The sequence below is a fragment of the Brienomyrus brachyistius genome, chromosome 14 (assembly GCF_023856365.1).
Source record: "Brienomyrus brachyistius isolate T26 chromosome 14, BBRACH_0.4, whole genome shotgun sequence".
Taxonomy (NCBI): Eukaryota; Metazoa; Chordata; class Actinopteri; order Osteoglossiformes; family Mormyridae; genus Brienomyrus; species Brienomyrus brachyistius.
In genome coordinates this window covers 3,984,533-4,004,686 of record NC_064546.1, presented here as the reverse complement: position 1 = coordinate 4,004,686, position 20,154 = coordinate 3,984,533, and the positions used below count along the sequence as shown (strand labels likewise).

The 20,154-nt window shown below is 42.8% G+C and overlaps 3 protein-coding genes across 4 annotated transcripts; 2 read left to right on the top strand and 1 right to left on the bottom strand.

Moving 5' to 3' along the window:
- Positions 1 to 567: 567 nt before the first annotated feature.
- Positions 568 to 4,610, bottom strand: ccdc32 (coiled-coil domain containing 32). Its single transcript, XM_048975418.1, has 4 exons — positions 4,473 to 4,610; positions 3,613 to 3,852; positions 3,353 to 3,509; positions 568 to 2,779 (listed from the first exon to the last, which is right to left on the bottom strand). Exons 2-4 carry the CDS (start codon positions 3,848 to 3,850, stop codon positions 2,602 to 2,604), a joined length of 573 nt encoding a protein of 190 aa, XP_048831375.1. The 5' UTR covers positions 3,851 to 3,852; positions 4,473 to 4,610; the 3' UTR covers positions 568 to 2,601.
- A 109-nt stretch (positions 4,611 to 4,719) lies between these two features.
- On the top strand, positions 4,720 to 9,836 carry pcmtl (l-isoaspartyl protein carboxyl methyltransferase, like). Of its 2 annotated transcripts, none has more exons than XM_048975176.1 (9): positions 4,720 to 4,817; positions 5,330 to 5,466; positions 5,995 to 6,099; positions 6,208 to 6,239; positions 6,745 to 6,849; positions 7,182 to 7,302; positions 8,013 to 8,098; positions 8,497 to 8,666; positions 9,088 to 9,836. In XM_048975176.1, the coding sequence occupies exons 2-9, from the start codon at positions 5,349 to 5,351 to the stop codon at positions 9,113 to 9,115; spliced, it is 765 nt and encodes a 254-aa protein (XP_048831133.1). In that variant the 5' UTR covers positions 4,720 to 4,817; positions 5,330 to 5,348; the 3' UTR covers positions 9,116 to 9,836. The 2 variants fall into 2 exon arrangements, with proteins under 2 accessions (XP_048831133.1, XP_048831134.1); XM_048975177.1 differs by having other exon boundaries at positions 9,052 to 9,836.
- A 2,448-nt stretch (positions 9,837 to 12,284) lies between these two features.
- Positions 12,285 to 17,901, top strand: rpusd2 (RNA pseudouridine synthase domain containing 2). Its single transcript, XM_048975136.1, has 3 exons — positions 12,285 to 13,104; positions 13,281 to 13,577; positions 16,700 to 17,901. Exons 1-3 carry the CDS (start codon positions 12,349 to 12,351, stop codon positions 17,648 to 17,650), a joined length of 2,004 nt encoding a protein of 667 aa, XP_048831093.1. The 5' UTR covers positions 12,285 to 12,348; the 3' UTR covers positions 17,651 to 17,901.
- Positions 17,902 to 20,154: the final 2,253 nt, after the last annotated feature.

Here is a 20,154-nt window from a genome sequence, read left to right as displayed (position 1 = left end):
ACACAGTGAAACTGGCTGGCAAGTCTGCGCCCTATGCGGCCGCCTGTGTCGCCTATAAGGCAGATCACATTGATTGATTACATACTCATCCATCCTGCCATTGAGTCCCCAAGAACAAACATATATGTGACATAGGTTTTGTCTTGGGGCAAAGACAAAGCTTAACTAGTCAAATTTAATGCTGCTTATCTTGAACAGGGTCGCAGGGCATGGGAACCCACTGGATGAGTCTATGACAAAGTACGCACACACTATGTGTAATTTTGGGATGGTGTTTAACGCAACTGTACGTATCAGGGGTGAGGGGAAACCGCAGCACCCAGCGAGATCACACACAACACGGGAAAACGGGCAAACTTTGCACACATAGAGCAGAAATTGGATTTGAAGCGCAAACCCAGACTAATCTGACACCATTACCGGCAAAGCCTCTCCTAACTATTTATCTGATATAGAACTGTGCTGAGAAGCTTATATCAGGAAGCACATGACACAAAGCACCGCAACACAGCGAATATAATGGCAGTCCATTACAGGACGCACACAGTGACTACACGAACAAATGTGTAATTTAGACAGTCCACTTATCCATGTGTCTTTATTCTGGTATTATCACGAGTAGAACTTTATAAATAGAATACACCAGTAAATGGATAACAGTAAAACTCGTAGCCAAAACGTCTATAACCTATAATCCATAGAATTACTTAAGGATTTTACATTGCGGAGTCAAATCAATTAAGGTGTTAATCGTAGTGCCATCTGGTGGTATTTCAGCCTAATAGCAGTTGCTGAAAAAAAAATGCATTTAGTATTTTAGAGATAAACAACCAGCTTGCAACAGAGAACAGGCAAAGTATGTGACCAAGAAGCCTGCTAGATTTCATATGTATGAGGGTTAGACAAGATTCAATTAAAAATATTAATTGAAGCTTGCATAACTATTAAAAATAGACAAACTTTTTTTTAAAAAAGGTTAAAATTAGTTTAGACATTTTTAAGGAAAATAAGTCCATATATGTCAGACATTTGTAAACAGAATCACACCCCCTTGGTCATATCTGATACAAAAATAGTGTGTAATAAGATACAGTGGCAATATAACAAGCCAAAATGCCTTTATATCTTTTCAAAACTTAACATCAACTCAACACAACCTTCACGGGTGTATCTCCAGTGTTATTTTAAAACAGCTGTATCATAATCCATATATCGCTCTTCCAATTCTTATCCTCGACAGTCACAGGGGAGCCTGCAGGCCCACCTCAGGCAGCACAGGGGAGAGGTACACCCCGGACGGGATGTCCGTCCACTAGAAAGCAGATACGCATACTCACAGGGGTTACAAAGTACTCAGAGCATCCACTCACACGGCAAACTCGACCCCCCAACACTGAAGGTGCGAGACAACAGTGACATTAAGAGCGACTGTGCCACCCGATACCATAACGTATGCGGAACAATGGAATGGAGTTTATTGAAAACAAAATCTAAAGCTCATTCAATACTATTACTGGCAAAGTATTACAAATACAGGCACGCCAGCCAATCACGGGATAAACATGCAGACAATGAGCAATTCAGACATTTCATCTACCCACTTCGTTTTGGACCACAGAGGAAAAACAGAACTCTGAGGAAATCCGCACGACTCAGAGACGATGTAAGCTCCAGACATGGACCGGTGCGGAACTCAAGCCCCTGCCCCCAGAGGAACGAGGCAATAATGCTACTCATTCCGCCACCATGTCTCTCAGCACGATGAGTGTAAACCAGTGTTTCTCAACCCGCTTCTTGGCAAACCCCCAGAATGCCCACCATTTTTACTCCCTCCCAGCTCCCTGCCAGACAGTCCACATTTTTGAGCTGTCTGGGAGTAAAACCCTGGACTTTCTCGGGGTCCCCGAGGACTGGGTTGACAAACACTCATTCAAACAAAATCCAGGAAGAAACCACAGTGTTATCCACATTTTCTCAAATGTGATTTTCTTACGTGTGTGACATTCCACACTGAATTAACATGGAATTCATTCCACTTCTTAATTATAAATAGCACTGTCTCCAAGTACAAATACTGTCGAAAATCATTTTTATTGCTACAAATGTATCGATTTTGCTTCTTTTATAGACTGTCCATCACTCACACCAGATCTGAACGGTTATAAACTGAAAAACAAGACCACAGTTGTAAAGTTGGAATTCCCCCCAGTATTTTTAGTAGGTCACCTGCTACCCCTACAATGCAACTAAAGATACAGTAAATTAAGCTCAATAGTTGGAATATCCAATCAAGTTATAGGACAGTGTTGCCATGGCTACAAGATTTCTGAAAGAACACCTTGAAACAAAGTCCTTTAGCTAAATTTGTATTGTGTTGTTGGGGTTAGGTTACATTAAAGCGACTTGGATATATGGAGATCTATCAGTCCTATGAATGATATATTCAATTTATAGCAACTAGAAAATGAATGTACGAAATGTTAAACTGCAACTTTCATGACCTGCAAAACCAAACAGAAAGCTCCCAAAGAGGGCTGTGAGGTCACAGGGAGCTCTACTAAGCTGATGCTTTTTGCTGATCGTATGTTGGGTCCATAAGCTCTATTTCTCCAGTGTCTGGCTCTCCTCCTCCCCGTCCTGTGCTGCAGGGTCTGCACCGGGCAGCGACCCCTCTGTCGTCGTCTGCTGCCCCCTCTTGGGCACGAGGAGGTACTCCAGCTCCTCGGCACTGACAGCCACCTTCTCCGGCTGCAGCCACCGCTTAAGGTGTTCCAGAGCACTGTGGGGGGGCAGATGACCCATGCCACGTTAACCTCCTCTCACTCCTGATTCAGACCCAAACAAATGTGCACCCCCAGCCTTTTGTTAGGCTGTCAACCTATACCTCTAACCTATAAGCATTACGATAAATATTCCTGATATGCAACAGATGCTGTAAGAATGCAAATTACTGCTGTACTCAGTGTTTAGTGACTATAGTTTTTCAATAAAATCGTGAAATTTATTATATTGTACTAATTCTACGTGAATCTTTTTTTTGTATTGTATATTAAAATTCTTGATCCAATTCATTGATATTTAAAACTTGAGCTCCTGAACAACCAGAGTAAATATTTATTACAAACTATTTATTTTAATCCAAAGTATAGTGAACTGCAACATTTCTGAAAAGTAATGTAATTAATGCATAGTTGCTGGTCAGTAGTTCAGGGGAATATAAAAGCCCTCCAAGTCACAACATCATAATTGTAGGACAAGTAATACCATAAACAGGTTTCAACCACAAGACACCATCAGTACTATGAGAAATTATATCCCCTCTGTAAAAATATACGGCACTGTGTTACTTTACCTCTGATCAAAGTCACTCCCATCTTGAAAGGGATCAGATGCTGGTGAATCATGAAGAAATCTATCCCAGCATTCCTTTTTCGCCTGTGATAGGGTGCGAAGCATCTCCCGTGATGTCACTTCCTGAGACTGGCCCTTGATTCTCCTTAACCGGTTTTCTGGGAGGGAGAAAAGGAACTTGGGAATGGATATATAAATGGGATGTCTGAGGTGACACATCAAAAGTAAGGCAGAGTGTGAAGCATTCAGACTGAATGGTACCTAAACTGGCAATGTACACGTCTGAGTCGGCCATCGGCGCCCAGGGGTTTAGGGGGGGATTTAGAGGGACACTGTACTGCCCACTTCCCAGCCCTGTCTCTTCTAATGGTGGCTGAAAGGAATCCGTGAATTCTTCAGCCTCTTGCCCTTGGGGCTGCTGGCTGGCCAGCCCAGGGCAGATTTCCGACCACAGCTCATTGCTGGAACGAGCTTCACGACTCTCCAAATCGTCGACCATACCTTCAGGACAGTCAGAAGGAGAAGAGAAATAATATTAGAAATTTGTAATTCATGAAACTACAGGGGTATTATTATTTAATATACATTTTATACGGTAGAAAACTTATCTTACATCTGTAATTCACGTGATTTTCACTGAAAACATGGCAATGTGAAAAATTACTTAAAATATTTGGCTTACCAGAACCACTACACAAGCATTAATACACATCCTGTTATTTTTATAACGGCTTAAGTAAAGGTGTTTAGAGTGCTTTAGCACATACAGTTGGATTAGTCTTGTCTAAATCAGGTCTATTGATTTCAATCGTCGTAGCCGACGTCATAGCCAGTCACTTTTCATAAGGCGAACTAGTATGTGATGTTCTACTACAAAACAAACGAGTTAGCATCGCATGTTAGAGGACACCGTACGGATACCAGTATCTTGAGTTTGTAATATAAGTTCTAGTAATTTTTAACAACATCTTAATATATATTCTGGTTTGAAAATGTATTGAGCGACTCCAGTCATCGTTACCTCGCAATAGCAATACAAACCTGGATACTATTTCTAGGTAAAGATACATATTTAAAGGCACAATATATTGTATATCGAGAAATATTTGAACTTGTCTTACCTTACGCTAACGCAGGCCCCAAAAAATCTATGTACTTTGATAAAAAAACTATATGTGACAGACGATTTGACTGTTATTTTTCGTCTATTTACACTAAAGCTGGACGAAGAGGATGACAGATAATTTCTCGAACCTATAGGATAGCGCTGGGATACATTGGCAAAATGTGATTCGATGAACAAATTGTCATTCAAAGATACTCGCGATCCTATTGGAACAAATGTCAACTCGTTCGAAATGTTATTGGACAATAGTCTGTCTTTAGTATCACACGTGTCACGTGAGTACACTGCCGTGAAGCGAGGTTAAATATCGTAAACTGCGTGTGACGAGGATTCCCAGTAGGTAAGTTGTGGTGAATCCAGTTTTTGTGATGCTGTCACTGCAATCGCTTAAGTTGTATTTTTTTTTCTATTACAAGTACTCACGATTATTTAACTATTTCACATTTGTTTGAAGCAAAAATTACAATTCTTAAACATGGTGTTTCAGTCTTTTATTTCTGTTGCTTAATCTTAAGATATTCCCTCCTACTATTGCTTTTTCCTCTACGTAGGAATGGCATTTTTATTTTTAACTGCTGATAGCATTCTTGGAGCATGACATTGGGGTCTAAAGAACTATATGAAGGATATAATGCAAACACGTTAATGCTTCGACATCTAGTGCGTCATAATAACCCAGCATAATAACTCAAATCTGTATATCACATCGGCAGCATTTCTCTGACATTTCACTGTCCTGTTCGTTCTTATTAATCATGTTACACACTTGAACTGTGTTATAAATAAAGGGGCTTCCTGTTGCAACTCAATACGATCTCTGAAATTGGTTAATTTACTGCACTGTGTTGACAGGGTATCTAGGGTTCGTGAGATGAGAGCTCTGTCCGGATTGGCTGCGGTGGCGTTCCCCATGGGTGTGCTGCTGTCCAGGACCATGGCGTGGATGTCCAGTGGGAGAACACATCCTGAACTGGTCAGCCGCCTGAGGGGTCAGTCATAAACCTGATGTGCTTTAAAATTCTTCCTTTCTTCCTTCCTTCCTTCCTTCCTTCCTTCCTTCCTTCCTTCCTTCCTTCTGCATGTGCTATTCATGGTTGTGGGGGGGTCCAGCGCCTATCCCAGAGGCTATGGGAGCAACACAGAAAACAACCCAGTATGTGGCACCAACCCGTCACAGGGCACACTCACACATGCACACCTACAGGCAATTTGGTAACTCAAATTAACCTCAGCATCCTGGAGGAAACCCCACAATGACACGGGGACAACATGCAAACTCCACACACGTGGAGCCATGGCGGAGGCACGAACCTTGGTGGCAGAGGTGTGCTAATCAGTGCTAATCACTGTGCCACCTGTCTATCTTAACCTCTCTAATTATACACAAATTAATTCTGTTAAATAATGAGTTTGAGGTTGCTTCGTTACTGTCAAAAGGCCAATAAAAATACAGTTTTTCCACCTTTTTTTCCAGTGACTTGTCTAGTTAACATTTTCAAATGTTGTTTTATTTAAAGATAACGGAGTTATCAAATCAGACCGAGTTTTTGAGGCCATGTTGGCCACTGACCGCGGGTTCTACGCCACAGAGCACTCCTACGAGGATTCCCCACAGTCCATAGGTAAACCTCCCCATGGCGTGCTTTTTGATTTTAAGGTAGACACATAGCCCAGTGATACCCTGCTTAGGTTTTTATTAGTAATGCAGGTTTATTATTTGTTTATTGCAGGCTACCAGGCTACTATCAGTGCCCCTCATATGGTGAGACTGATACAGAGTTTGATTAAAATTTTGCTTAAAAATAAACTAATATATAAAATATTTTTACTGGATTAGGTCAGGATGCTGTGTACCTTGTCCATATCTATACTGGAAACTTTCAAAATGTATAGATATTCGCACGCAGTTTTGCAGATGCATTAATATAATTATATATAATTATATAATTATAATAATTTTTCCTAGGGTTTTGCAGGCAGCTCAGTTCTGGAGCCTGACTGTTCTTGTAAATGCTTAGCTTAGCTTGTCATTATTACACTTCACAATAAATACAGCTAAGTGACTGTCTTTATGATTGGGCTTCATGGCCAGAGTTTCTTAGTTTTGGAAACGCAGGCAGAGAGCAGTATGGCCGTTAAGGTAGCCAGATGATCTATCATATAATATCTGCTAATAAACTTACATTGGCATTAAGATGCCTGCTAAATTGTCATCAGTTCTAAAAGACTGGGTAATGTCAAAGATTTGCCTGTCTGTTTGCATTTAGCACGCCCATGCCTTGGAAGTACTGAGTGACAAGCTAACTGAGGGGTCCTCCGCTTTGGATGTGGGATCAGGGAGCGGCTATCTCACTGCCTGCTTTGCCAGGATGGTAGGTTGGTTAAAATGTTTAAACACCCTATATCAGTGTTTCCCAGTCCGGATCTTGCGGACCCACAGACAGTTGTCATTTTTGCTCCTCTGGGAGGGAGCAAAAATGTGGACTGTTACAGGAAGCTTGGAGAGAACAAAAACCTGGACGGACGGGTCCCTGAAGACTGGACTGGGAAACGGCTACATCAAACTTATGTTAATCATAAAATAAAAACACAATTTAAGCTGTATAAACAAAATGGAGCACATTCAGAATTTTATTCAGATAATACAAAGTGCTTTTGCTTTGTCACCTATGACTCCTTCCTAAACCCTTACCTACTTTTGCAGGTCGGACCCACAGGAAAGGTGGTGGGTATTGACCACATACCGGAGCTGGTGCAGGCCTCCCTGCAGAACCTGCGTGCCGACGACCCTGAGCTGCTCGATTCGGGACGTGTCAAACTGATCGGTGAGTCACTTAGCCGAGGCGTCTAGCTGATGTGCCAGATTTTCGTTTTTCTGTCATTTCTCTGCCAGTAAACTCTCTCTCACCTCAATTTGGACTTTTCCTTTGCAGCATTTTTCGCTCTTTATAAGAAATGCATTCCCCCACATTTCTACCAATTTGGGATTTCCAATTAATCCCTTCATGAATCTCCTTCACACACACACACACATACACACACACACACACCGTCAGCTCTGGAAGGGTAAAGACTAGTACAGACCATTTCTTGCTGCATATGTACTGTCAGCCACCATTTCTTCTTGCTGTATGTGCCATGGGCCTCACTGTGTGGTATAATAGACACTGCAGAGGGCAGCGTTCACTCATTTCCACCCACAGCCCTGCTGACAACAAATGTCTCCGCAGAGGGAGGGGAGGGAAAGGCCACCGGCGTGAAGGAACGCCCTGCTCGATCGGCACGCCGTTGGGGTTGCCAGATATTTTTTTTAATATAATTTCTATTGTATTGCTGTTTTTCTTGGTCTGAACCTGTACTTTCCACCTCTACTCGTGCCCCATAATTTCCAGGGAGTGGCTGCAGGTTCACCGTCACACTGTGCTTGATAAGCATTATGGGAAATTTGCTTCTACAGGAGTTCAGGTAGTGCTCTGTTAGCGTAGCGTGAGGACTGTGTGTAACTGCCTGATCCTCTACATCTGTCTCTTCACAGTGGGTGACGGAAGACTCGGGTTCCCAGATGACGCCCCGTATGACGCCATCCATGTCGGAGCTGCCGCACCTACTGTCCCCAAAGCCGTATGAGATGGGGGGGGGTGTAAACCTGGGGATTACAGCAAAATATGTCGCTTGGCTTTACGATTTGACATCCCTTCAGAAAGAGCAGGGTCATCTCAAGTGGCGCAGATCAGATTTGAGACGTTCTCAAGTACTGTAATGCTGACTGAGTGGTTGACCTAAACCTGACCTCCCAGAAGATATGAGTAAATTGGTTAAGTAACAAGTTGATGAGAACTAAAATAAACTACCAAGCAAAATCTGGCTTCCTGGTCTGTAGTGGATACGTTTGTGTGACTTTGACTGACAGCATAGCTCTTAATGAAAATAAACGTCTTTATGTAAGCAGACTGCATGCGGCCATCTTAAAGTTGAGTGTTTCTAGCGTTTCTTCACCCCTGGCTGTGTCCCTCCTGCAGCTCTTGGATCAGCTGAAGCCAGGCGGCAGGTTGGTGCTACCAGTCGGCCCGGAGGGAGGGAGTCAGGTTCTAGAGCAGTATGACCGCCAAAGCAATGGTACGTTCTCCAGGAAAGCTCTCATGGGCGTGATCTACGTTCCCCTCACTGACAAGAACCACCAGTGGCCCAGGTAAACCTCCCAGAGACACCGGACTTTCACCTTGGGAAAATTTGATTACTTTTATTATAAAATTAACGTAATGCACAGAAGAATAATGCTCCCTGTGGTCACTCATTTATGACTGTGGACAAGGATTTTCACATTTAAGGCTTGGTTCCATCTCGGATGCTTTAAACGTGGAAAAGATTGCCGAGTTTCCCCAGGGTCATCCCTGGAAGGGACGTCCCTGGGGACGCAGGTCCATAAAACCTTGCGCCGCTTTCAATTTAGTTTTTAATCATTTTGAAATCACTTTTAAGTAAATATGTTTTAATGTTTCCAGATTCTGGTCTGGAAGTTTCAGTGCTGATCAGTGCTGTGTTTGTTTCCTTCACCCCGCCCCCCACCGACCCAGAGGTGAGCTCTGACTGCAGTGTCATTGCCCCTGCAGGAGGTGGCGCCCTTGCTGCAGTTCTTGAATCCTACATAATCCAAGGGGGGGGGAGGGTGCTTCTCTACTGTCTTGACCTGCTGCCTAGCAACACATGTGAGAGCGCCTGCCTGCCTACAGAGCTTTATCATCCGTATTTTAACAGGCTACAATTAATTGGCCCTCTGGCCCCATTGAGGTTTTGCTATGGCACATTATACATTATACACAGAATGAAAAATATGAATTTTTGCAGAGAGGGAATGAAGGCATAGCTTTTGGGCCTCATTTAGAAATGTATTTTGTATGTAAACCAGCGAACAGTTCACAGTATCACAGTAAAATCGTAAATTGACAATATCCACTGTGGTGGATTTTTTTTACCCATTGTATGATTTCTAGTATGTTGTCAATAGTACGAAACTTCCATTTAATGTTGAAATGGAATTATCTGTAGAATATTTTGAGAAGCTTGCATGCCCCATTTTTCTGAAAATAAATCTGAATATCACTAGATCATATCCAGAGAACTTGACATTGAAATAGGACTACCATTGCAAGTTAAAATGTTTGCTACTCAAAAACAATATTATCTTAACATGCTGAACGTAACAGACCAGTGTCTATAATCATAAAGTACTGGTAACTCACAGAAAAGAACTCTAAATTTGCCAGAACATTGATGCTGCATACCCTGTTAATTGAAATGATTTGTAAATTAAATGGTGATGTGATTTAATAATATGAATAATAAAATTAAGTATTTGCTATCTTCTTTTTCATGCTTCATTTCTTCAAATGCCCAAAGCCTAACTGTCTATTTGTTTGGGTAACTATAACTGGTGCCATAGTCACATTTTATGTAAATGTGACTTAATTTTATTAATCACTGTTGCCCATGATACAGTCCAAATACTGGAAACCACTAACTTCACTAGTCCCAAGTCATGGCAGAGAAATATACTGAAGACAAACAGGGGCAAGACAGTGAAACTGAAGCACCTAGTTTTAGACCACAGTCATTTAATTTAATTTAAAAAAAGTGGTCAGGTCACTACGTGATGTGACACTAGTGGAGGAAAACGCTTCCTGATTTGCTCCTCCAAAACACCCCAAAGTGGCTCATTTATATTCAGATCTGGTGACTGTACAGACCATGGGAGATGTTCAGCTTCACTGTTCATCAAACCAGTTACCAGTCTTGCTGTGTATTGGGGCAGTATCATCCTTATACACGGCACCACTTGGAGGGTACAAAGTTTGAGCCACTGGGTGAACACAGTCTTCCAGAGGGTTTGGTAGTCCTTGGCAGTGACAGGGCTGCCAACTCTCACGCTTCTGCCATGACAGTCACGCTCGTGCAAGAAATCTTATAGCAAATCTATATTACTTCATTATAAATCCAAAATTAGCTCTTGGGGTAGTGTACAAATCCTACAGAGTATTTAAAAGGTAATAAAAATGTTACATACATGTAAATGAGCATGCAGACTATTCTCAAATTGGAATTCTCACGCCAGCCAAAAGATCAAAGTTGACAACCCTGCAGTGACATGCTCATCTAGAGCAAGTATTGGGCCTAGAGAATGCCATCATATTGCAGCTCAAACCATCACTGATCCTCCTCAGTGCTGCATGCTGGGTACACAACAGTCAGGGTGGTTGGCCTCTCCAGAGCTTCTCCCCAACGTATCTATCCCAAACATGGAAAAGATAGTGAAGGTGGACTCATCAGAGAACAATACTTGTTTTGCAATGTCCACAGCCCAAGATTTGTGCTGCTGGCATGATTGAAACTGATGTTTGGCATTAGCACAAGTGACAAAAGTTTATGTCCAGTAACTTGAATGAATATGGACCTTATCGAGCTCCCAACAAATGGTTTTGGTGTAACCAGGAGAGTCGAGGTGTTCATTTAATTCTACACTGAGTTGGGCAGCTGTCAGTTTATGTTATTTGTGTATAATCCAGGTTAGTGCCCAGACATCCCTTTCAGACAGTTTCCTCGTACGTCCAAGATTACTCCTGTTGGATGTGGTCCGTCCTTCATGTTGGTATCCCGACATTACCCTGGATACCATGGCTCTCAATACACCACAAAGACTCGCTGTCCTGTTTTGAACTCTGATCTGTCTCCAATTATGTTGTGCTATTGCTCTGCTTATTTAACCTTCACACTCTGCTCTTACTGGTGGAATGTATGATCAGTGAAGATTGGCCACCAGGCTGCACACATATAGGTGTGAAACCTCAAACACTATATTGTCCAGTGTTTTAGTTTCAATGTCCAGCCTCTGTAGGGCCTGGTGGGAATTTTGTGCCCTGTGCTTCCTGGGATTGGCTCTTGATCCCCATCTCATGACCAACCAATCAGCAGATAGAAGATGGATATTTGTAAATGGCTTGTACCTGGGCTCTATTTCCAAGGTTGGAGATTTGAATCCTGTGTGTGGCGTGAAAACCTGTGTGACTAGAAGAATTGGAGACTCCAAACTCTCCACGATCATGTGCTACACAAGTAGTTGGAAGATGGATGTTTTCATTGATGCAGAGTGTATCTGACCTCATAGATGCTGGTAAGGTTGAGAGCAGCTACTCAAAATATACCATAACTGGGGTAAGAAAATGGCATTATGGGTAATTGGCAGTCATGGGTACCACATAGTAATTGGGATGTATATTCTGATGCTTGGGATCTGATAGTTATGTGTACTTCCTGTGAGAATAAGGGTGTCACAAATGAACAAAACACAGCTGTGAGAATTGACTTTGATTCTGTTGTAAAGCATATGAGAATTATACTAAGGAAAAATAAACTTTTAAAGATCACCCCTTCATGGTTGGGGGTTCAAGTAGAAAGATACTTAGCACAAGAAGTCTGCCAGACGCCCAAAGTACAGTCTTGAAAGTTTCCTTCTGACTGAACGTTGTTTAGAAGCATGGTTACACAGAACAATGGGGTCCTAGAAATTTTCAGGGTAGGTTTTAAAAGCGATTGGATTGTGCTGTGGGGCGGGGGCAGACTTACGTATATTCGTGCTTATTTACAGCTGTTATAATTGTATTTCTAACTACATGGACAAAATGACGTACAGTATTTACCACTTAGAACGATTGTTCATACTACTACTTACTATTCATTGTCAATGCTGCAGGTGGCAGCAACGAGCCACAAAACACTTTGGTACCTTAACATTTATACAGAAGAAGAGGCTGATGACGCAACTATGCTGCGACGTTAAACGAGAAAGGACCCTGTGTTAACTGGCGTGCAAAAGCTTCATGTGGTTTTCACTGGTGGAAGCAGCTAGTGTGTTTTCTGTAAATTATGCTAAGAAAGCTGCCCGGCGTTTATTGTACAATAGAGTGAGGAATAACAGAAGCACAGTGATTACTGAAGCCATAGGTGCTGACACCAGCCAAGTCAGCTGCATTAAGGCAATTGAATCACTTGGCCGGCGGATGATAAATCCCAAACGTGGTTTAACGACTTGCTGTAATATTCTGGGATCGGGTTGGCGTATAGGACAGCTGTATATAGGCGGACACTCAGGGTTTCGATCAGGGGGGATGGAATCTAATGAAGTACCAAAAGCGTTAAGTGAAAGTAATGCTGAACCAGAACATACTGGAAGTAGTCTGAGTGTAAAGGAGAGCGGTGAGAAACGTAAAAGCGACGAGACTGATGAGCCGGGGAAAAACGGCCGTGGAAAGAGGAGAAGAGGAGGGGGAGGTAAAAATCTTCGTCCGGGGGAAAGATACGTACCTCCACCTCAGAAATTGAACCCTGGCGTTAGTTTCGGCGAGGAGCATTTTCGGGAGACGACTTACTACTTCGAGGGTGGCCTCCGCAAAGTGCACCCGTATTACTTCGATTTTAAAACTTACTGCAAGGGTCGCTGGATCGGGAAAACCCTCATGGAGGTTTTCAGCAGCGAGTTCCGGGCGGAGTCACTGGATTACTACAAGCAGGCTGCCCTTCAAGGACGCATTCGTCTTAACGAGACACTCGTGGACGACCTTAATATCACTTTAAAGGTATGATATACACTCCTGCTTAGTTTTTCAGGTATTAATGAAATATCAGGCCTGAATATCAACATGCTGTATTTTTGAGAAAATGCAAAGTGTATACTTTCCATGAAGTGTGTTTTCAGTTTGATTACCTAGAGGTGTGTGTTTCATGTTATCAAATCTGGGGTCTTCCCTCCTAGAACAATGACTTCCTGAGGAACACAGTCCACCGGCATGAACCTCCTGTGAGCAGCCAGCCTTTGGAAATCCTGGAGGACAACGGGGAGGTGCTGGTAGTGGACAAGCCATCCTCACTCCCAGTCCATCCCTGTGGTCGCTTTCGTCACAACACAGTCATCTTCATCTTGGGCAAGGAGTTTGGAGTGTGTGGCCTCCACACAGTCCACAGACTTGACCGCCTCACCTCAGGGGTGCTGCTCTTTGCCCGCACTCTGGAGGTGTCGAAGAAGTTAGACCAATTCGTCCGTGACAGACAGGTAAGGCTGGCCACATGCTGATTCCCAGGATAGCTACTACAACCCCTGGCAAAAAATATGGAATCACTACTCTTGGAGGATGTTCAGTCAGTTGTTTTCCTATGCAGTCAAAAAAAGAAATCAAAGATATGACACAAAACCATTTTACCTAACAGCTGAACATTCTGGCTTTGTGAAACATACCTCTAAAAAATAAAATGACATTGTTGCAATTAATGACATCTTTTTTCTGATCAAGTAGAGGGAAAAAAATATGGAATCACTCTATGTTGAGGAAAAAATTATGGAATCACCCTGTAATTTGCATATCTGAAACTAATACCTGCACAGGTCTAATTAAGAAAATTAGTCTGCAGTTAAAAGAGAGTGCTTGCAGACCTTAACGAGCTGTTGCATCTGACTGATTAACAGGAAACATGGCCCCAACAAGAGATCTGTCAGTTGAAACAATGGAAAGGATTATAAAACCCCTTCAAGAAGGTAAATCAACACGGAGTGTGGCAAAGGATGTTGGTTGTTCCCAGTCAGCTGTGTGTAAAACTTGGCGCAAGTACAAACAAAATGGGAAGATCGTAAAAGGGAAACCGGTAGGCCAAGGAAGACATCCAAACGTCAGGACAGAAAACTCAAAGCAATATGCCTTGAAAATAGAAAATGTACAAAAAAACAAATGAACGAGAAATGGGCAGAAATAGGAGCCAATGGTTGTGACCGAACTGTAAGAAATCGGCTGAGGGAAATGGGATTTAGGTACAGGAAAGCCAAACGTAAACTATCATTAACACCTAAACAGAAGAAAATAAGGTTACAATGGTCTAAAGAGAGGCAGTCATGGACTGGATTGGATGAAAGTGGTATTCCGTGATGAATTCCGAATCTGCATTTGCCAAGGAGATGATGCTGGAACGTTTGTTTGGTGCCATCCCAATGAAACACATAAAGACGACTGCCTGAAGAAAGCAAGCAAATTTCCTCAGTCAATGATGATATGAGGTTGCATGTCAGGTAAAGGACCAGGGCAGACGGCAGTCATTACCTCCACAGTAAATGCAGAGATGTACTTTGAAATTTTAGACAATTTTCTCATTCCGTCAATCGAAAGTAGGTTTGGTGGTGATGAAGTCATTTTTCAGAATGATAATGCATCGTGCCACCGAGCAAAGAGCGTTAAAACCTTTCTTCAAGAAAGGCATATCAACTCAATGACATGGCCAGCAAACAGTAGGGATCTCAATCCACTTGAAAATTTGTTGTGGAAATTGAAAAAAATGGTACATGACAAGGCTCCATCCTGCGAAACTGATCTATCAACTGCTGTATGAGAATGTTGGAACCTGATTGATGTAGAATAGTGAAGTCCATCCCTCAAATAATTCAAGCTGTCAAAAAAGCCAGAGGAGGAGCAACAAAGTACTAGTACAAATTGTGTTCTTTTTTTTTGTTCTTGATTCCATAATTTTTTCCTCAACATAGAGTGATTCCATATTTTTTTTTCTTTACTTGATCTGAAAAAAATGTGCCATTAATTGCAACAATGTCATTTTATTTTTTGGAGGTATGTTTTACATACTGCAGAGTGAAACAACTGACTGAACATCCTCCCAAGCGTAGTGATTTCATATTGTTTGCTAGGGGTTGTATACGCCAATTCCGTGCAAGTATATATAAGCCGTCACCACAAAAACAGAGCCAGACGCCAGGTCTTACTGGAATACTGTCATATTCACCTGGGCTGCGACTGATAATACATATACATAATGAAAAATAAGCTGTCAAATATTAAAAACCCAACTTCTGCTTATCCAGTATAGGGTTGCAGTGAACATGTCCCATGAAACACATAGCAGGACACACACTCGATAACATAATCACACACTGGGTAATTTAGAGACCATAGTTCATCTAATGTTTACTATTCCAGAAATCCTTATCTGCTGGTGTAGTACCTTCTGATTGGAAGCATGCTAATATCCATCCATCCATCCATCCATTTTCCAAACCGCTTATCCTATTGGGTCGCGGGGGGTCCGGAGCCTATCCCGGAAGCAATGGGCACGAGGCAGGGAACAACCCAGGATGGGGGGCCAGCCCATCGCAGGGCACACTCACACACAATTCACTCACACATGCACACCTATGGGCAATTTAGCCCAATTAGCCTCAGCACGTTTTTGGACTGTGGGGGGAAACCGGAGTACCCGGAGGAAACCCCACGACGACATGGGGAGAACATGCAAACTCCACACACATGTGACCCAGGCGGAGACTCGAACCCGGGTCCCAGAGGTGTGAGGCAACAGTACTAACCACTGCACCACCATGCCGCCCCGCATGCTAATATAACACCCATATTCAAAAAAAGGGTATAGAAGTAATCCAGCAAACTATAGGCTAATCAGTTTAACTTGCATAACTGGAAAAGTAATGGAAGCTTTAATCCAAGTGAAAATGGTTTACCATTACCTTGATTCAAATAACATTCTGAGGGATAGCCAACATGGATTTAGGAGAGGTAGATCCTGTTTAACTAATTTACTTGAGTTTTTTTGAAGAAGCTATAAGAGAGATGGATCACAAAAAGGCCTATTATGTGATCTGTTTATATTTCCAGAAGGCCTTTGATGTTGTCCCTCACAAACGGCTCTTGCTTAAGCTCAAAGCTGCAGGGATTTTAGGAACTGTAGCAGCTTGGATCGAAAACAGGTTAACTGACAGTAAGCAGCGAGTAGTTATTAGAGGGATAATGTCACAGTGGGCCTGCGTTCATAGTGGGGTACTGCAGGGTCCAATTTTAGGACCACTGTTCCTAATTTACATTAATGATATTGACACCAATACATACAGTAAACTGGTTTTCTTTGTTGGTGCATTATATTTAGGTGTCGTCTGAGCTACCTGAACAGATTGTAAAGCAGTTTGTGAGGGTGCTTTCAGTTGCACAGCAGTTAATAGTTCAGCAGTGTTGGTTTAACTGTGGCAGTAACCTTGGTCTTTTAAGAAAATCAGATTTATTTACGAGGCACCTTTTGCCAGAGTTTGCAGTCCTGTAAAGATCTTCATTCGTAGCATTATTCACCTGCTACTAAGGTGTTTAAAATCTGTACCTTTTATACATCCTACAGGTGGAGAAGGAGTATGTGTGCCGTGTGACTGGCGAGTTCCCAGATGGCGAGCTGGTGTGTGAGGAGCCCATCCTGGTGGTCTCCTTCAAGGTGGGCGTGTGTCGGGTTGACCCCAAGGGGAAGCCATGTCGGACGGTGTTCCAGAGGCTCAGCTGGAACGGCCGGTCCAGCGTGGTGCGTTGCCAGCCCCTCACGGGCCGCACACACCAGATCCGCGTCCACCTGCAGTTCTTAGGTTACCCCATCGTGAATGACCCCATCTACGGCTCTGATGCCTGGGGGCCCCACCGGGCTAAGGGTGGGCTGTTGGGCAAGACTGATGAGGAGCTGCTCCAAGCCCTGGTGGAAGAGCATCGCTCCAAGGAGAGCCTGCATCTCCTGGACCTTCCGGGTGAAGTGCTGCCCACTGGTAAGAGTGTTGAGCAATTGCCTGACCCTGGCTGCGGTATAAGGGACGGATCTTCTGCTACTTTGCCACCTGACAATGACCTTTGTGGGAAAAGCGATGCTTTAAATACCTGCAATGTGAAAGAACCGAGCAAAGGATGTTCTGACTCAAACTCCCCTGATTTTGATTCCCATGATCAGAAGAAAGCTGAAGATGGGTCAGTAAACACAGGCCTGCCTGCATGCCAGTTGAACGGTGGCAGCAGTGCAACGGCAGTGTCCGTGGACACACTTCCCACAGCATGCATTGCTGAAAATGAAATGGCAGCTCTAGCCAAAGAGCCTGCCACCCTTGGACCTGCAGAACCTGCCCGGGACTCCAGCCCTGTTGAGTCTCTGTCGACTGTGAAAGATCCTTTGTGTAGCGAGTGTAAAATTGTGCGGGCAGATCCGACTGAGAAGGAGCTGATAATGTACCTCCACGCACTACGATATAAAGGTCCTGATTTTGAATTCTCCACACGCCTACCAGACTGGGCCAGAGAAGACTGGGAGCAGGACTGAGCAGGACCCACACTGCCCCTGGCATGTGCCGTGGCTTGAGAATGGCTCTGTAGAGGTTTTGTGTTTAAGAACTAAATCTCTGGAAGAAAAATCTCTGGAATTACCCAGAAATACATTAATAGCAATATGGGCTTGAGAATGGACGACACTGCAGTCTAATTCCTGGCGTCATTCATAGCCCCTTTTCTTTGTTTTTAGACTGTATATTTTCCCTGACTTTCCATTTTAAATAAATAAGTTGGATTCTGTTAGTGCTGGGCGCTATACCGTTTCATACCGAAAATCGTTATGATATGAATTCTTCTTATACCACAATACCGGGTTAAATAGCTTATACAACGTTCGGAAAGTGGCGCAGCTGGAAACCCCTTTTCACTGCTGCACCGCAAAAAATGTACCACGGAAGATATAGCTGATACTGGAGTTGCAAATAATGAGGCACTAGGGTTGTCAAAAATCTATTCTCAGATACTAATTTTTAATATCGATTTGTATGTCATTAGATACTCATTTTCACCATTGTTGATACCAACAGTGCTTTTTTCGGCTCATTCGTCACACTTCACACAGCACCACTACACACACACACACACACACACTCACACAGCCCCTCCCCTCCTCTCTATAGCCGCCCAGCACTAGATTCTGTTTTGTATTTTATTTCAGGCAACAAGTTGTCAAATTGCTATTGATAACTACTAATAAGCAAAATTCCAATATTTTACAAAAAATTACCCGTAAATCAAGCTGCAGGAAAACAAATGCAATTTATTTTGACAGTTCGGTCAAAGCGTTACCATATCAAAGACAATAAACTCAGTTTAAAAACTCCCTCTTAAAAAACATCATACATAAAATGCTTAGGCAGCCAGTATGTGTTTTTTTCTCTTTTTATATATGTGCTAAAAATAAGTGTTTAACTCATAACAGTGGAAACACTCCAAAGGTATCAGTGAATTCAAGTTCTAATTCACAATCAAAGGCCTCTGTATATACACCCAGTGGCTAGTTGATTAGGTACACCTGCTTGCTGATGCTAACAGACTGCTGCTCCAAATAGCCAATCATGTTGCTCCAGCTGAATACGTGCCGCATGCTGACAGGGTCAGGAGGTTACAGTGGCTAAGATGAGTGCCCTAAGTGTTTCTGGATGCGGTGTAATTATTGGTGCCAGCATCCTCCTCGGATTTTCACACACTACAGTGTCTAGAGCTTACAAACAATGTAGGCTTAAACACCATGTGAATGATGGAGCTTATTAAAGGTAACATGCAAAGCAAAGAGAGTATGGTGGCGTTCAGTGTGGCTTCACTGAGCACAGCCACTACTGAAGGGGGTTAGGAAGAAAACATGGCTCCTATTTGGTGCTAAATAGGTGTACCTAATAAAGTGGCTACTGAGCGTAATCGTTCTGGATTTCTGGGACAATGATTCTCACTCTGACCCTGAAGCCGAGCATGGTCTGTTGTAGCCTCAACCGAACAGAAAAAACCAGTCATTAGTGTCAGGAAGCCTACAGTGTCGCTAAAAGGGCGTTAACACGGCGGTAACTGTGCCATGAGCCTGAACCAAATGGTCGTCCGTTTTCGTGGAAATTTGGAGCGCTTCAGTCTTGCTGGATGAACAGCCCGCATCGTGCTCCGAAATGTAGAGCGATGGGATAATAATATGTTTGGTGATTCTCTCGGTGGAGTAAAAATAGTATTGTCATCGGGGTCCATGGATTGCTGCACCATTATGCAAGAGCAAAAATGAAGCGGTCGGATGTTAAGTGAATCCATGCAGATCCGTTGGTCTCCGACATGCTAACGGAAACGAAATGTGCTTCTCTGATGTGAGTTATTTAGCATGTCAGAGACTAAATATACAGTGGATGAAAACCCCATTGAAAATGGGCTTAAGACAAGGCTTTTGTGGCATCCGTTCATGCACGGTGGCGAGGGACTGATGCTGGAACTTGCCGGATATTCATTAGGTTTTGAAACATCCATTTGCAGGCAGTAGTTAATCATTAGTTGCACTGACCTTTCAGAGAATGTTTTGAGTTATAATATAAAATTGCATCTATCTCCTGTTGAGTAAATGAATCTGTATATCATACAGAATAGACTAGTACATGGTACTGTACAACGACGCAGGACAGAATAATCAGACTTCTACCCAGTTGTTATTGGACCTTCTAGAAAGCTTACAGGCTACAGAACTCGTCCAAACCGTATCAGCTGCAGTACTTAGATGCTTGAGAAAATTCAATTAGTTTTCATTCTTGAAGTATTTAAAATGTTGTGACCTAAAATGGTTTGGCACATGCATACAAATTGACATTTGCACACACACATACATATTTACATATAATTACAGTACATTAACAAAATGAACTTAGCTATACAACAAATTCAGTACGGTATAAATGCCTGTCAAATCTTCTATGGCTGTAGTTGTGCGACATCACTTATGTGTTCCCTACACGTGATAAACAGCAGTTTACACAGGTGCACTTTCTT

What these genes read in the sequence shown, in the direction of transcription:
- ccdc32 (XM_048975418.1), bottom strand. Translation starts at nt 3,850, where the DNA reads ATGGTCGACGATTTGGAGAGTCGTGAAGCTCGTTCCAGCAATGAGCTG. An exon ending in CGTGTACATTGCCAGTTTAG is followed by an intron (nt 3,510 to 3,612) that starts GTACCATTCAGT and finishes TCTCCCTCCCAG; the next exon opens with AAAACCGGTTAAGGAGAATC. An exon ending in GGGAGTGACTTTGATCAGAG is followed by an intron (nt 2,780 to 3,352) that starts GTAAAGTAACAC and finishes GCCCCCCCACAG; the next exon opens with TGCTCTGGAACACCTTAAGC.
- pcmtl (XM_048975176.1), top strand. Translation starts at nt 5,349, where the DNA reads ATGAGAGCTCTGTCCGGATTGGCTGCGGTGGCGTTCCCCATGGGTGTG. An exon ending in CACCTACTGTCCCCAAAGCC is followed by an intron (nt 8,099 to 8,496) that starts GTATGAGATGGG and finishes TCCCTCCTGCAG; the next exon opens with CTCTTGGATCAGCTGAAGCC. An exon ending in AAGAACCACCAGTGGCCCAG is followed by an intron (nt 8,667 to 9,087) that starts GTAAACCTCCCA and finishes TTGCCCCTGCAG; the next exon opens with GAGGTGGCGCCCTTGCTGCA.
- rpusd2 (XM_048975136.1), top strand. Translation starts at nt 12,349, where the DNA reads ATGTGGTTTTCACTGGTGGAAGCAGCTAGTGTGTTTTCTGTAAATTAT. An exon ending in ACCTTAATATCACTTTAAAG is followed by an intron (nt 13,105 to 13,280) that starts GTATGATATACA and finishes CTTCCCTCCTAG; the next exon opens with AACAATGACTTCCTGAGGAA. An exon ending in AATTCGTCCGTGACAGACAG is followed by an intron (nt 13,578 to 16,699) that starts GTAAGGCTGGCC and finishes TACATCCTACAG; the next exon opens with GTGGAGAAGGAGTATGTGTG.